The sequence below is a fragment of the Scaptodrosophila lebanonensis genome, unplaced genomic scaffold (genome assembly GCF_003285725.1).
Source record: "Scaptodrosophila lebanonensis strain 11010-0011.00,11010-0021.00 unplaced genomic scaffold, SlebRS2 tig00001415-arrow-pilon, whole genome shotgun sequence".
Lineage (NCBI taxonomy): Eukaryota > Metazoa > Arthropoda > Insecta > Diptera > Drosophilidae > Scaptodrosophila > Scaptodrosophila lebanonensis.
The window spans coordinates 10,736,493-10,751,190 of record NW_022060742.1 but is presented as its reverse complement, the minus strand read 5'-3'; the positions used below and the strand labels follow the sequence as shown (position 1 = coordinate 10,751,190).

General features: G+C 41.2%; 3 protein-coding genes across 3 annotated transcripts; 1 reads left to right on the top strand and 2 right to left on the bottom strand.

The window, feature by feature from the left end:
• Positions 1-607: 607 nt before the first annotated feature.
• Positions 608-10,518, bottom strand: LOC115632477 (G2/mitotic-specific cyclin-A). Its single transcript, XM_030529651.1, has 7 exons — positions 9,737-10,518; positions 8,394-8,593; positions 8,048-8,324; positions 2,238-2,461; positions 1,632-1,836; positions 1,318-1,565; positions 608-1,256 (listed from the first exon to the last, which is right to left on the bottom strand). Exons 1-7 carry the CDS (start codon positions 9,947-9,949, stop codon positions 1,100-1,102), a joined length of 1,524 nt encoding a protein of 507 aa, XP_030385511.1. The 5' UTR covers positions 9,950-10,518; the 3' UTR covers positions 608-1,099.
• On the top strand, positions 3,369-4,774 carry LOC115632478 (RIB43A-like with coiled-coils protein 2). Its single transcript, XM_030529652.1, has 2 exons — positions 3,369-3,605; positions 3,670-4,774. Exons 1-2 carry the CDS (start codon positions 3,480-3,482, stop codon positions 4,687-4,689), a joined length of 1,146 nt encoding a protein of 381 aa, XP_030385512.1. The 5' UTR covers positions 3,369-3,479; the 3' UTR covers positions 4,690-4,774.
• A 1,037-nt stretch (positions 10,519-11,555) lies between the features above and the next one.
• On the bottom strand, positions 11,556-14,246 carry LOC115632795 (protein inturned). The gene has a single exon (XM_030530047.1). It carries the CDS (start codon positions 14,244-14,246, stop codon positions 11,556-11,558), a length of 2,691 nt encoding a protein of 896 aa, XP_030385907.1.
• Positions 14,247-14,698: the final 452 nt, after the last annotated feature.

The following is a 14,698-nucleotide window of genomic DNA, read 5'->3' as shown; positions in this document are numbered from 1 at the left end:
TATGTATTTTCATATTTTATTGAATACAGAGTGGGGGGGTTGCTGAACACCTTGCCAAGCAGCACCTAGCAAGTTTTCCAGTTTATCAGCGTGCTGATCTTACCATCACCTAAGCATCAATAGTACGTACAATTGTTGTTAATAGAATGTTAGCTTTAAGACTGGTGGTTTGTATGCAGCTATATAATGTAGTTTCATTGCATTAATCGATGCCTGAATATTGAAAATCGTTCAGGCCAGTCGGGCAACAGAAACCTTAAGCTTAGTTTAATGTAAAGGTTCTACAACTAAATACGTAGTAAGCGTAATAAGTTTAAATACATATGTATATGGATATTGTAGTCTTTACTAATTCAATGCAAATGGAATTCTATCGCACTGTTGTGCGGTCGTCTCTATGGCCTTTCAAGTAAAATCTAATCTCGATTTTGTTTTTATTAAATTTGAGTGAAACTTTTTAATATATTTTGTTAATTAATGTGCTAGCAAGGTTCACAGAACGTTTTTAGCCTAAATTTTGTTTGTTGCATTAAAATACATGGTAAAAATAAATCTAGCTTGCATTTCGTTTTTTCCTGCTGCTTTGTAGAAAGTTGCATGTTATATATAAATAGGTATATAAATATAGAAATATATATATATATGTAGCAAAAAAAGTTGTAGTGCTCCATAACATAAATTTTTAGCTTAGCCTGTTGCGAATTTTGGTTGAAAAATGCTGCAGCTTTCCCACGCTTAGCGTGACAAGTTCGCGCCTTGCATCTCGATGGCTCTAATAGTTTTATATGACTGTGCGCATATAAATTTGTCCAATGTTGCAATAAAAAGTCTTGCGAATGCATATTTTTGGGGATACTTTTGCCAATTGTCCAGAAGTGTTATTTCATTAGTTGCTTAGGTTTTATCCTTTTTCCGTTCCTTGTGGGTCGTTGCAGCTGACAGCAGGTTTCAACATGTATGCGTTTGTGTGTGTTTGTGTTAGTGCTACATGGATACAATTAAAGAGACTAAAAAATACACTTGAAACACTAAGCTAAAAAATACAATTTGATCGTTGGCTGGGGACGTTGGCGACGCCGACGCCGCTGCCTAAAAACACTTAAAACTTATAAAACAAATTGACTTTCGATTTGGAATCCTTTTCCTGTGGTATTTGCTCCTTTTTGCACAGCTTCTTCGCATTATACGCGGCTAAAATGTCATTCATAGCGGCCTCATTCAGTTCGATGGCCTCCACGGAGGAAACCTTCTTGTACCTAAAAAATGAAATTGATATTATTAACATGTCTTCCATCAATCCAATAATTGACAACTCACTTATCTCTATTGTACTTTTCCCGTATGGCCTGTGTGCTGAGCTCGGTGGCCGCCTTGTGACTCTTGCATAGATGCAGCACAACTTCCTTCAAGTCTTCCAGTTTGTATGTTGTGATCTCCTCAAGCTCGGGCGTCCACATATCCATATTCAGAATTGAACGAGCCAGCGCAAGCGCCGCAGCCGACACAAGCGATGGCAAATAGTTCAAGAACGGATCGGCATCCAAAAGCGAAAGCTCGCAAATGTACTGTGGACAGAGATAGAGAATTATAATTGTTGCCATTGTTGCTTTCATTTCAGATCATTAACCTACCAAAGTCAAGTATTTCAATCTCTCTGGTATGTCGGTTAGCACCGCATAGGTATTAACAAAAACATATGGTGTCGGTGTGCACAAATCAAATGACAAGATTTTTAATATAATCTGCTCCATGCGTAGCACTTGGCTCTTGTTGTAGGTGTCGTCGGTAATGAAGACGAACTCACCCACATCTGGTGGATAGATTTCTTCGTATTTTCTGCAAATACCAAACGAAATTGATTTAAAATAAATGCATTCAAATATTTAAACTATAATGCTCCTCCTAACAAACTTAATCTTCCATTTGATGTTCATACTTAAAACTATAGCACCTCATTAAAAAAAGTGTACTTTTGTTTTTTTTTTTCTTCAATAATGGTTATTACTTTTATTAGAAGACTGTTTGGTTATTCTGTAGTATTTCTTAAATAGAACTGTCCACAAATAGAAATTAAACTTTACATTAAATTTTCAATCCTTTTTAATTGAGATAAGGAAAAGAAAAACAATTTAGTGTTTATGTGTACTGCTCTTCTACATTTACTCAGAATTCTGCTCAGTTTTTGATTGTCTTTTTCATTCGGATATATTCGGATTATATTAAAAGTCTATACTTACGAAGCAATATACATGGCCGCAGTTCCCACCAACTGCAGCTTTGAGCGCACCACTGACATCTGACTGAGGAAGCGATCGATAAACACCACAGACAAGTACAATGTCTCCGTGTCCAGATTGTATTCCTCGGACACCTCAACCAGCCAATCGACCAGTATAGTGCGCATCGAATGATTGATGTCGTTTTGGCGGCGCATATACTGCGGCTTCGGGCGATGTTTCTTCTGTAATGCGAATATAGAATAAATTGAAAAGAATATTAATGAAACTCTACTTATCAAAATAAAACTGCAGTCATGTAAACGTTTGAAATACCTTAATAAAATTCCTCCTACAGCAGAAATATGAATACAAACTTTGTAGCATCATAAGGTGTTATATCTTTAAAAACAAATACGTTTTTCAACCCACCTTTTTAAACCACAATGTTTATTTGCTGTTATAAGATATAGAATAAAACGAAATATGGTTGATATATTTTAAGCAGACTATCCATATACGAATTTGTTCAAACAGATTTTAGTTTTATATTATCTTTCAAGACGAACTAACTTGCTTGGAAATAATTTGACCCCCAGAGAAAGACGCCTTTCATACATAGGTGTTAGGAATGCTCTGTAAATATTATATTTGCTAACAAACAGTATTTGGTAATAAATATTAATATGTATTGTCTTTTCCAATCACATACATATTTGCATATCGCACACCCCACACATATATCTACCAACTAACAGGTAGTTTTCTGTTTACTTGGAAACCTGGCGTGTTTGTTAAATACCCACAAATCGAACATGTCTATTTTCTTTTGTTTATTGCCTTTTTCGAGCTACGTGCGAGACATATAAATTGAATGGACGCGCCCAAAATAAGCGTAAACCGCTAAATATGTACAGAAAGTACACGTAATTAGGTGTTAACTTAATAATCAATTTAACGATTATTGGGTACGCGAAATGGCGTTCTTGAATATGCATTAATTAGATGTGCAAGTAAAGGCATAAACTTTCTCACAGTTTGATGAAATGTTTAAAGCTAAGGAAAGAGATTTCTTTTAATAGGATGATTCCATGGTGCAAAGTTTTTGGGTCTCTTGGTTATCAGTTGTAAACAAGGCGACCTGGCAACCGAGCAAACAAACTCAAAATCAATTCCATAACTCAGATAGAGAAAACGCATTTACACAACAACTGAAATCCGGTCCACATACCTCACCCAGAGAAGTATTTATTTAACGACAAAATGACCCTCAAACTTGGTATTTGCACCAAAAGTGATCTCGATGAGGCCCTCAAGCTGCAGAAGCGCGAGCAGTATGAGGATGATCGTAAGAAGCGCATCTTTAATGCTAAACAGCGGCTTTATGGGGTACGTCTGGGAAAGTAAGTATCAAAGAATTGGCCGTCTATCTGAAAGATGTTGTGTCCTTCAGCTCGATCTGGACATTTTGGAGCGACAGATTGCGGAGAAGAATAAGGAGCGCAGTGTGCAGATGGAATGCGATAAACGATATGAGGAGCAGGAACAGATGCAGAAACGCCTCCTGATGGCCAAAGAGAAGGAGCTGGAAAAACAGCAACGCTCCATTGAGTCTGATATTAATTACTATCGCTGCAAGTTTCAGCGCAAGGACCAGCGTCGCGAATATGATCTGAACGATCCGAATTATCTGAAAAATGGCAAACCGATGCGTGTGGCGGACGATGATATTACATTGGGCGTATCGAGTGCTCAGATCTTTTCCGGCGAGGATCTGTACAATAGTGAGCGCAAGTTGCGACAGCGGGAACAGCAGAAGGCTTGGCTAGATCAGCAGGTTCAGGAGCGCAGGCAGGCGGAGGAGGCACGACGTCGCGCCGATGGTATGTTTATGCAGAACATCATGTGCCGGGACAAGCATCTCGAGGATATGGCTAAGTCGGATAATCTAATGCGCAACCAAATCATACAAAAGAACCGGGAATTCAATGCAAGTCTGGCCAAGCAGAAGCAAATGGATCGCGCTCGGGCCAAGCAGGAAAAGTACGAGGACGACATGGCCGAGATATATAATATGCTTTCGAGCGATATGCTCAGCGAGAATCTAGATGTGGCACAATCACGCACCAATCCGAACAAGAAAATCGCATTCATGTATCGCGGCATGAACGATGAGGAGCTGAAAGCCTTCCGCCAGGGTCAGGAGCAGCAGCTAATAATAACTAAAAAGCGAAGAACGGAGGCCCAACTGATGGACAAACAGTGGGAGCAGTATGCCATAAATATGGACCGCGAGCTAGTCCTCAAACAAATCGAAATGGAACGCCAGCGCAAGGAGCAGTTGGACGATCTAATGCGTGTGAATGCCCAACTAGCTCGCGAACAGGATCAGCAGCGCAAGGAAACTGTAGTTCGACTAACCAATCACGTATCTGATGACTTTTACGATCAGTTCAACAAGAACTCGCGTTAATTATTAAGAGAATATTATTTAATTTTACAATTTTTCCTAACCACACACATTTCCTTCCACCCTTGCATGCAATACTAAGAGATCTTTGAGTGATTCGAGGGTCTTGAGTGCATGCTGCTAAGTTGGTTTTTTCTTTCAAATGGATTTCACATGCACTCAGGGCGCTCAAATCTCTACAATTGACATACTTTATACTATATAAATAATATATAAAAACAAATTGAATCGTAGAGAACTTTGAAAAATACCCAAAGCAAATTTATGTGTACTCTAATTGATTGAAATAAACAAAAATTGAGAGTTCTAGAACATAATATATTTAAGCTGATCTTCTGATGTTTCCATCTATACTATATTTCCATTAAAATTGGGAAATATACATAGTTCAGTAGTTCCCTATAGCTTGTTCAATCTATGCTTTACTTTATTCGCTCGTTCAGTTAACTCATAGTTATTTGATTTGTTCTTCCGTTCCTCGTCATAGCTGTTTTATTAAAGCCGACAATTTTTCTCTGTTTTTGCGATTAGAATGTATAGGTATGTCGGCAAAGGTAAATTACAATAACGAATATTTAAAATGACAATTTTATAATACACATTTAACTGTTTTTGTTTAAAAAGTTCATGAAAAAGAAACATTGGTATGCATAGAGCTCTATGTGTACTCGAGCCCCCTCTTTTTCCCAAACACCCCTTTCACTGGGATATACGAATTTCCTTTGCCAATCCTTCTTTTCAATGATAGAAATAATTTACTAGAAGAACAAAACTAATTAAATAAACTAATCCCAAAAAAATGGAAATGCCCTTACATATATTATATCCGTTACCAGACAGCTATCACTAGGCTTTACAAATTTCTCTGGCATGCCTATAATCTTAAAGTTTTTCAAAATATCCGATAGCTTTTCAGAGTACGTGTTGATGGCATGGATTTTCTGATATATATGACTGTAAGATGTTTCATTTTTATGAACCTAGTCACGACCAACTGAACAATAGGGAAAAATCGTAACTTAGCCCATAGCCATGGATCAAACTAGGCTGACACTGGGCATTACAAAATTATCTCTCTCTCTCTTTCAGGCGATAAGGAAACCAATATCTGCAACCGAACCACTTATCTTAACGGATGTTCTCACTCGGCATTGTAATCTCTGGCTGAAATTTTCTAACCTTTTATCGACTGCTAACCATGATTAAAGATATATGGGTGCCACAGACTTTGCATTTATGAACTGTTGTATCGTCCCAGAGAAGAAAGGCAAGCTACTAGCCTTATAATTTAATCAGCCGCAAAGTAGACGAATGTTTTCTTTATTGGTTTTACAATAGTGCCGAACAAAATACGAGTATGTATGTCATTAACGCTTCTGTCTAGCAGTAAATATGCTAGATATACACGTATGTGCAGGTACTTTTGGAAATAACCCTTGCAACAAAGAGTCTTCTACTTAATTTTAGCTCCTTCTTCGTTATATAACGACGAATAGAGAAGAATGAAAAACTACAAAAAGAAGAGGCATGCAAAGGCAAAGGAAACACACGCCCCATAATAGTGGTGTCATCCCAGGGAGTACGCAGTCGGCATTCAAATGCAACGCATGAGAGCGTTCCCTCTGGCAATTAGTGCGGCAGGCAAACAAACCGATCTTCAACAGACGACAAGAGACCGTAGAAAAGTCAACAAACGCAAGGAAGCGGCAATGGTGGCGGCTTTTCCGCGTCGCTAGCTGATAAACATGTGACGACCAGAAAGGGAAGAGAGAGGATAGCGACACATTAGGGCGCGGCAGGGTTCTGTTTAGTGTGTGTGTGTGTGGAAACTGGAAACTATTGCACTTGTGTGCGTGCCGATACACACGCACACAAACACAGTCAGGATTCGGGGGGTCAGCACTATAGCAAGCAAATGCAGGAATACAGCACTCGAGTGCAAACAAAAACAACAAACATTAATGTTGTCAGGCCTGCTAAGATTGGTAGCCAGGCCTTTCTATGGGCGACTAAGACATCACATTCAAATGTTGGCTTCTCTCATTTCTATTAAACAGAAACACATAATATTCGAATGTGGAGAATATTTCGAACATATTAGAAGAGAGTTTTGTATTGAAAACAAAATACTTCCCCTCTTTTTCAACACTTCGTTTAATTTTAAAAGTATAACTAAGTCTACGGTCAGACATGCAAATAATCTGCGTAATCTGGTTCTATGTTACAAGTAGTCTTGATAAATAAATCTTATTTAACTTTTTTGTAGTAAAATGTTTATTGAATTCTATTAAATTATTAAGGAAATACCATAATGCTTAAGACTTGCTTGTGTATTTCGAAATTATTTTCATTTGGGCTCTAAACTCATCTCATGGTTACCTGATATTTGGCACCATTTGCAAACAACCGGTTATTTAAACTAGTTTTAAAATCATTTAAATGAATTGTTGTTGTTTGAGCAAAGTATAAATAAAATCAGAGCGAAATATAATCGAAAAACGCTCAAGGAAATATGAAAAGTTTCAAAAAGTTTGTAGCATTAGTAGCTTGAACAAAATGTTATTGAAGTCCTCCTAGTATTATTTGTTTTATAACACGGAACTACATTCTTGTTGAAACTACATAAAAAGATGACAAATGATTACAAAAACATACGACTACCGAATGCTACAGTCGAGCGAGCCCCACTTTAAATATTCCTTTTTACAAAACAAACTTCCGCCGCTGTGTTATCAGCGCTCATAGCAGAAGAGGGAGCTCGATGCTGCAGTTTTTTGTGGATGCAAAAGCGATATAGAATTATATAATATTTTAGTCTATTTAGCTTTAGAATTGTGGACATTTGGGAAAGTATACAGCTTGGTCAATGTGGACTCAGCCGTTTCTTAAATCCAGACGTTCATCCAGACAGACAGATGGGCGGATATGTTTAGATTGATTTCTCATGTCTTACTGATTAAGAACATATGTATGTATACTCGGAAATAATTCCTTCTGTCTGTTACATACTAACCTTTTAACCTTTTTAGCCTTTGGGTACATGGTATTTAAATCACAACCAATTGTGACTCAAAGTGAAATACAAGTAGTATTTCCCTTTATATTTCTAAAATAGTTGATACAAAAAAAATCGATTGCGGCAAATAAATGTCTTCTACATATCATTAATTTTCAAACCAGTCTCTGATAATTGATTGTAAGTTTTTAAAAAAAGCTGATCCCAAACTGACTGAAACAGTCAACAAAATCTAATATCTCACATTTTTCAATTCGAAATGTCGGATTTGATATGTAGAGGTAATATAACCGAAAATACGCAATCAATAAATAGCGTTCAGTTTAAAGAATCCAAACAACTCACCTCAGCCTCGCGGAAGTTCTTTAATATGTCCAACTGATACTGGACCACCTCGTAGAAACGCTGGCGATCGTTGCGCGGCGGCATCTCTTTGCGCAGCAGCTCATTGCTAAACCCATTGGCAGCTCCATCCTTGCTATCAGCTGTTGTATCAACAGCGCTGTCGTCAATTAGCTGGGCACTACCATCGCTGACCATCGAACGGTCCACAGACATGGGTGACAACACATCGGTGACGGACATGGGTGTTATGTCCAGATCGTAGACATGCGATTCATCACTGAAGTCAAAGTAATATAAAATCATATGTATATTGTGTTAACTGTAAATTATTTACGAATTTACTTACTTTTGGTTAACGCCATAAACATTCTCCTTGTCATTGGCATTCGCCTCCGCCTTAACAACTTGCTGTTGCGTATCATTGTTGTCCTCATATACGGAAAATGTCTTAAATTGCTCCACGACGGGCACAACATTGGATTTCTTGGCGCCACCATAGACAGCATTCTCAGTATCGACTGAAGTTGTTGCTGTTTTCTGGAAGACCTGCAAGGCACAGCAACGAAATTGAATACATAAGGTGTGTGTATGTATGAGTATGTCGCGCAGAATAATGCACCCTCTTTGCTTTTTTTATTTTCCTCTGGGAAAAATCCTGTTACATGCATTGCTTTAGATTTGTCATGCTGTTGGGCTCGCGCCATTTGCTGGCTTCGCTCTATTTGTATGTGTTTGTGTGTATATGCTGTAATTGCATTACAGTGCTGCCACACATACATATGTATATGCTTGCTTTAGTATGTATGTATGTAGGTACATAACATTGTTGGTTATGCTCTTCACTTTCATCTGCAGTTTCGCTTTTAATGGCGCGCAAAATTCTATTTCTAGGTTAGTTTGAAGTATGGGCGCGAAAATTGCAACAAAGCTGAAATAATATCAACCCCACCATGTGTTACACCACTTCATATTGTTCAGCATAAGCAAACCTTATCAGCCGGATTTGTAATGTGAAACTAAAGATAACGCGGCCGAACATGATTACAAGGATCTCAAACTCGAAAGTTTTGCTTCCAGTAATAAATTGTTGCGATACTATGCAAATGGTTATGGCTCATAATTAAAACTTTGTTGCTGATGAATATTTGTGCATAAGTCTACATTTAACACCCACATTCAGATATGAGGACAAATAGGCGCTAACAATGTTTGATTACCACACTACGGAACAAAACTCTTACATATATTTAACATAATTTTTTGTTTATTTACTTTGTGGGACCTGCCACGCCTTCTTCTAAGCCTTACATACTTGTATGTACGTACATTTGCGCTTACTCGTATACCCTGCTGCACATTTCCTAAAAGGGTATAAGAAATCGCAATGCTGTCAAATCTACATTGTTAAATCTGCATTGCCAAATTGGCATGCGCGCATGAGCATGGCGCCAATATTTGGAAAGTTTGCGCAATACGTGCAGGCAGACAAGACAGATCAGAGACATACACGCATAGCAGAGAGAGAGAGAGAACAAGTGAGAGCAGAAGAGAGGGTGACATAACTACCACCATGACCATTATCTGCAACAACAGAACATCTATTGTGATTCCACCACCAGCTGCTAGGCAGCTGCATTACAAAGCCTGTGCGCTCCGTAAGGAATACATAGCTTTGCAGCACACACTTACCGCTTTTCCGGCAGGCAGAGGCGCAGCTCGCGGCACGTTGCCATTGTTGGCATTTAGAACGGCAAAATTGGCGCGCGGTGCCAATGGCTGAGCCTTTTCCTTGCCACCGATAACGGCTAGTGGCTGTTTACCGCAGCCTTTCTCCCGCAAGGCTGCTGGCACTTCGGGATTCTCCTTGTCGTTGATGTCACGATGTATTTGGAAAGTAGCCATATTTGTGCTTTGTTGAAGAAAATTGAAGGCAACAGAATGTATCCAAAGGAGCTGATTTTTTTTATTGTTTCACTTTCTGCTCTCTTCGCCGTTGTAAAATGGTGGCTTTATCTGCGTTTCTCTTTATTCCGTACTTTTTTACTTTTTGGACGCTTGTGCGGCGCGTTACTTTACTGTGTATGTGTGCGTGCATGTACGGCGTTCATATGGTTGTGTGAGTGTGTTATGATGAACGAACCGATGTTTGTTGAGCGTTGCTTCGTCTTGCGCTGATATTTGTTTCTTATGCTTTTTATGCTACGCGCTCACACAAACACACATACAGTGCAAATGAACAGATGCGAGGGCATTAAAATAAACGCAAATTTCGCTTTATAAAATAATTGTAGCAAATAAAATGGATTTATATATTACATTGAACACTGACGACGCGCACAACAGTTTAACATTATTCGTTTGACATTCAATTTTACATTTTCATTTCTTTGGCTAAATATAATTTGATTTATTTGCACACAAACGAGCGACGCCTCCTTCCGCTTGCGTTCGCACGAATTCGTTTTGAGCTGCGTCTGGTTTGATTTTACCCGGCCATCTACGACGATACCTTATTCGATACTCAACATTTATACTCATTCGTCTCCCTGTTGCGATGGCCACACTGAAAGTGAATTTTGTCACTCTTCTAACAGTGACTGCGTTTAGATTACGAGGATAACTCGATGAGTCTTGACAAAGTTCTAGCAGCAGAATAATTTTAATAAATAACTTGATTCATTTTCGCTATTTACCGTCTAGAATTTAGTTGTGGGAAAATTATACAATAAATAAAAGTGGACAGAAGGTAAGTGGAAAAAAACGATTTTCGACTTTTGTTTGAGTTGTCGGCAGCCACCTCGGGAAATTTGAATGAATGCAGGTTGTTGACTCTTCATATATGTCACAATTTTACACTTTCAATGAATGCAATTGTAAATAAAATGTAAATATTTACATTTGTCTTTGGTCGTTTAGTTGTGTTAGTACATTCATTGAACTAGTGTAAGCCAAGCAGATCACCGTGCTTATTTAAGTATCTGTGATTTCTAAATATAAAAAAGTGACCTATTCAGGTAAATATCGCTCATCTCCAAGCACGCTGTATTGCAAAAAGTGCTGCCAATCAACTCACTAAAATTGGCGCAATCAAAAATTAAATTTAAACGAGAAAATTAATCCCACAAAAGACCATGAGTAGCATGAAACAGAATGAATAAATAGAAATAAATGTCAATGTGCTGATTTATATGCGCATGTTTATATGTTCTTTCGTATGTAGTTTATAAACTCTTTCACATCTTCATACACTTAGTGATTTCATATGTTTGCATTAAATACATATGTACATAAATATGTATAAATGTATGTATGTATATACATACATGTGTACATATGTGTATATGAATGTGCACCTACCTACTATTTTTTACCATATAATACGCAGAAATATTTTTTGCATTACTTTATTAAAAGGCCTTAAACTAACATTAATATCAAAAAGTCTACTCAAGACAAAGTGATAATAAATTATTGTCTAAATATTGCATTTAACTACTTGTATTGTTGACTAACCCAATGGAAAGAAGGATAGCCGGAAGGCCATCTCGACCATGTTTTGCGGCACCTCAGGACGATGACAAACGTAAACCTCCTTGGCCGGCGAGTTAAAAAGTCTGCCAATTACCACGAATCTGACGCTATAGGGCTTACCGCCCTGTTCTTTCGCAGTACCTTTCACCTCCATGGTGATGCCGTGCTCCTTAACCACAGATATATCCTTGTTGCTGACACTGGTGCCGCTGCTGCTGCTGACCCCGGGACCAGCACCACCCACAGGAGGGGCTTTTGTGACCTCCACCGGCTGGCGAAACTTCTTAGAGCGCTCCAGCACAGCGTGAATAATGTGACAGGCTTTGCGCATCTCACAGACAAATGGAAATAATTCAGAATTGGCTTTGAGGGGACAGAAGAGCGATCCATTTGCCGTGTCCACGTACACGTAGTAGTAAACAGCGTTCTTCCAACCGGCGGAGATCTTTACGGGCACCACATTGTTGATCTCCTTCCACAGGGACTCGGTCATTTGACTTTGGCTTTCCACATCCAGCCCATAGTGCAAGGGATGTTGTTCGGCAAAGTTCTCCCAGTCGGAGCCGCTGTCGGAATCTTCCGCATGGTTGGGCGTCAGGCGCTTACGCGATGAATCATCTTCGCTGGGAGTGAGACTGTGTATGGAAGAGCCGCCCAAGGAAGAGCACAGCTGGACTTCGTCGTCATTGAGGACGCTCGCATGGCTGCTGGGACTCGAAACTGTGAGTTTCTGCTTGAGAAACGTTTCCAGCTTGCTCTCTTTCTCGTCCGCGCCCGTGTCAGCAGTGCTTTCCACTTTGTCCAAGACCTCAGGCCTTTTATTGGAAATGGACCAGAACATTGCGAGCGATTCAATGCCACACTGGATTAAATGGTCGAGTGTTTCCTGAATCTCCTCAATGTAGAAAAGCGATGGTGGGATTGTGGCGTTGGGTGCCATGTCCGGCGCATCGAATATCTTGAGTATGACGGCCAAAATCAGATGACTGCGCGTGCAAATGGTCAGAAAGTAGCGCCCAGTGGCATTGGCCAACGCAATCTCCTCCCACACATACAGTTCCCTGACATTCTGGGCTCCAATGAAGTCGAAGATGCCGCGGCAGCGCAGAAACCTCTCCACATTGGCGCGCACTTCGACGGGCAGCTGAGAGGCCAACAGATAGCTATCGTAGTACAGAACGCAGCCATAGATGAAGAACTCACGATGCGTGGTCAAAGGTTCATCGTTCCAGTTGCGATAATCCATGGCCTCCATTTCGCTGAGGGCGTCAAAAATGCGCAGCTGCGCCTCCTTTGGCAAAGCCAGCAGCCTGGACTCCCACAACAGCTCCTCGAACTGAACGCCAGCACGTGGACGGGCGAGCAAACGCACCCTCTGGATATTGCAGAAGTGTTTCAGAAAAGCGCGCAGACCACTTGTCGTCTCATTGGCATTCGCAAAGTTGTCGAGGCAGAGCCCCGGGAAGGCAAAGCGCATATAGCCGATCAGCTCATCAGAGCGCAAAGCACATTCGGCTGCTGTCTGATCCCGGGCCGTAAAGGCGAACAGCACCAGGAAGCCATTCAGCGCTCGATAGTTGACATTGTAGGCGACGCTATCCACCAGCAATCGCGTCCAGCGTGGCTTCGTTTGCAGCTCATCGCTGAGTACGGCGTTGATGGTCAGAAAACTGCCACGCGCCTTGTATAGAAAATTGCTGAGTCCGCCATCCGCACTCTCCGGATAATAGTACAGCGAGTCCTTGTGCTGGTCCTGTTGATAACATTCCGGCGGCAGAATAAGCATTGCAAAGGGCGTGGGTGTCTCCAACTCCGTTGTGCTGGTCGACTGCAGCAGCAGCTGCTCGAATTGCTCGGCAAACTGGGCAAAGTTTTCCAGCTTACGCACCTGATTGCTATTGGCATTCGCATCGATGCCAGAGGCGGCGCCGGGCAAGGTGCTGCCATCATTGCGATCGGCGCCCTGAAAGCCCAGACAAACCTTTGTGGGCTCCACAAACTGCTGCAACAGCTCGTCCACATTGCTGGCCCGTATGTCGATGCCATTGAGGGACTTGAACCAGTCGCCCCTCCGTATGGGCGGCTGCTCTTGATGCACAAACCCATCGACCATCAGGCATTCGGGCTGATCGACAAAGGGCAGCACCCGAAAGCCCAGTATGGACTCCACGGCTGTCGAGCGTCGTCCAAAGCGAAAGCGATCCGCCGCGGTTATAACCAATTCCAGTTGCTTGCTCTGCTCCGTCTGCAACGGCTTTATGTGTGCAAAGCGAAACTCTTCCACCAACTCGACTGGCGCCTGTTGACTCTGACGATTGCCATTGTGCTTGGTTTGGTGCTGTGATTGCTGGCTGTTCTGTTGGCGTCGTGTTGGCTTCTTTCCCAGGCGCAGCGACGAAGTGCGCCGCATAAACTCGACACGTCGGTCCGCTGTCGCTGATTGCGGGTTCGATGAGCTCGACCTCGCGTGCGGCACGTATTCGGCATAGAAGAGCGTGCCATCGGGGGCCACGAACTCCTCCCAGTTGGCCAGATCGCTGCCATCGCTGTAGGAATTGCTGAACGACGAGCTCGACGAATAGCTTTCGGATGCAGCATCGTCCAGACCCAGGCGATGGTCTCCGCCGCCGACGCCGCCGCCCATTAGCAGAGCCTGCGACTTACGCATGCCACAAATAATTCTCAGATCTAACTCTAATGGGCAATTAAAATCGACACATAGACACACACACGCACACACACAAGGACTGGCGCTGCTGAGCCGCTGGTTTGGCTTAGATGCTTTGCGACTCGCACGAAGACTGAAAGCCAATTTCAATCTTGGCCGCTTGCTGGCCGCGCTCTGTTCCGGAACTCAGAACAGGTTTTCAAGACAACACTCGTTTGCGTTTTATTATTCTCAGTGTTTCAGTGAGAACCAAAACATTCTCTGCTGCAACATTTTTCAGTTGACCTCTGGCTCTGAGAGCGATCTCCGGCTCAGCACTTACAGACAATGCCAAAAAAAATACAGGTCAGTAACTCCCCTGCCTGCGGATCATCGTCGCAATGCATTGAAAGGTGCCGAGCATCGTTATACATTTATGTATGTATTCCATCTATTTTATTTTATTTACGTGT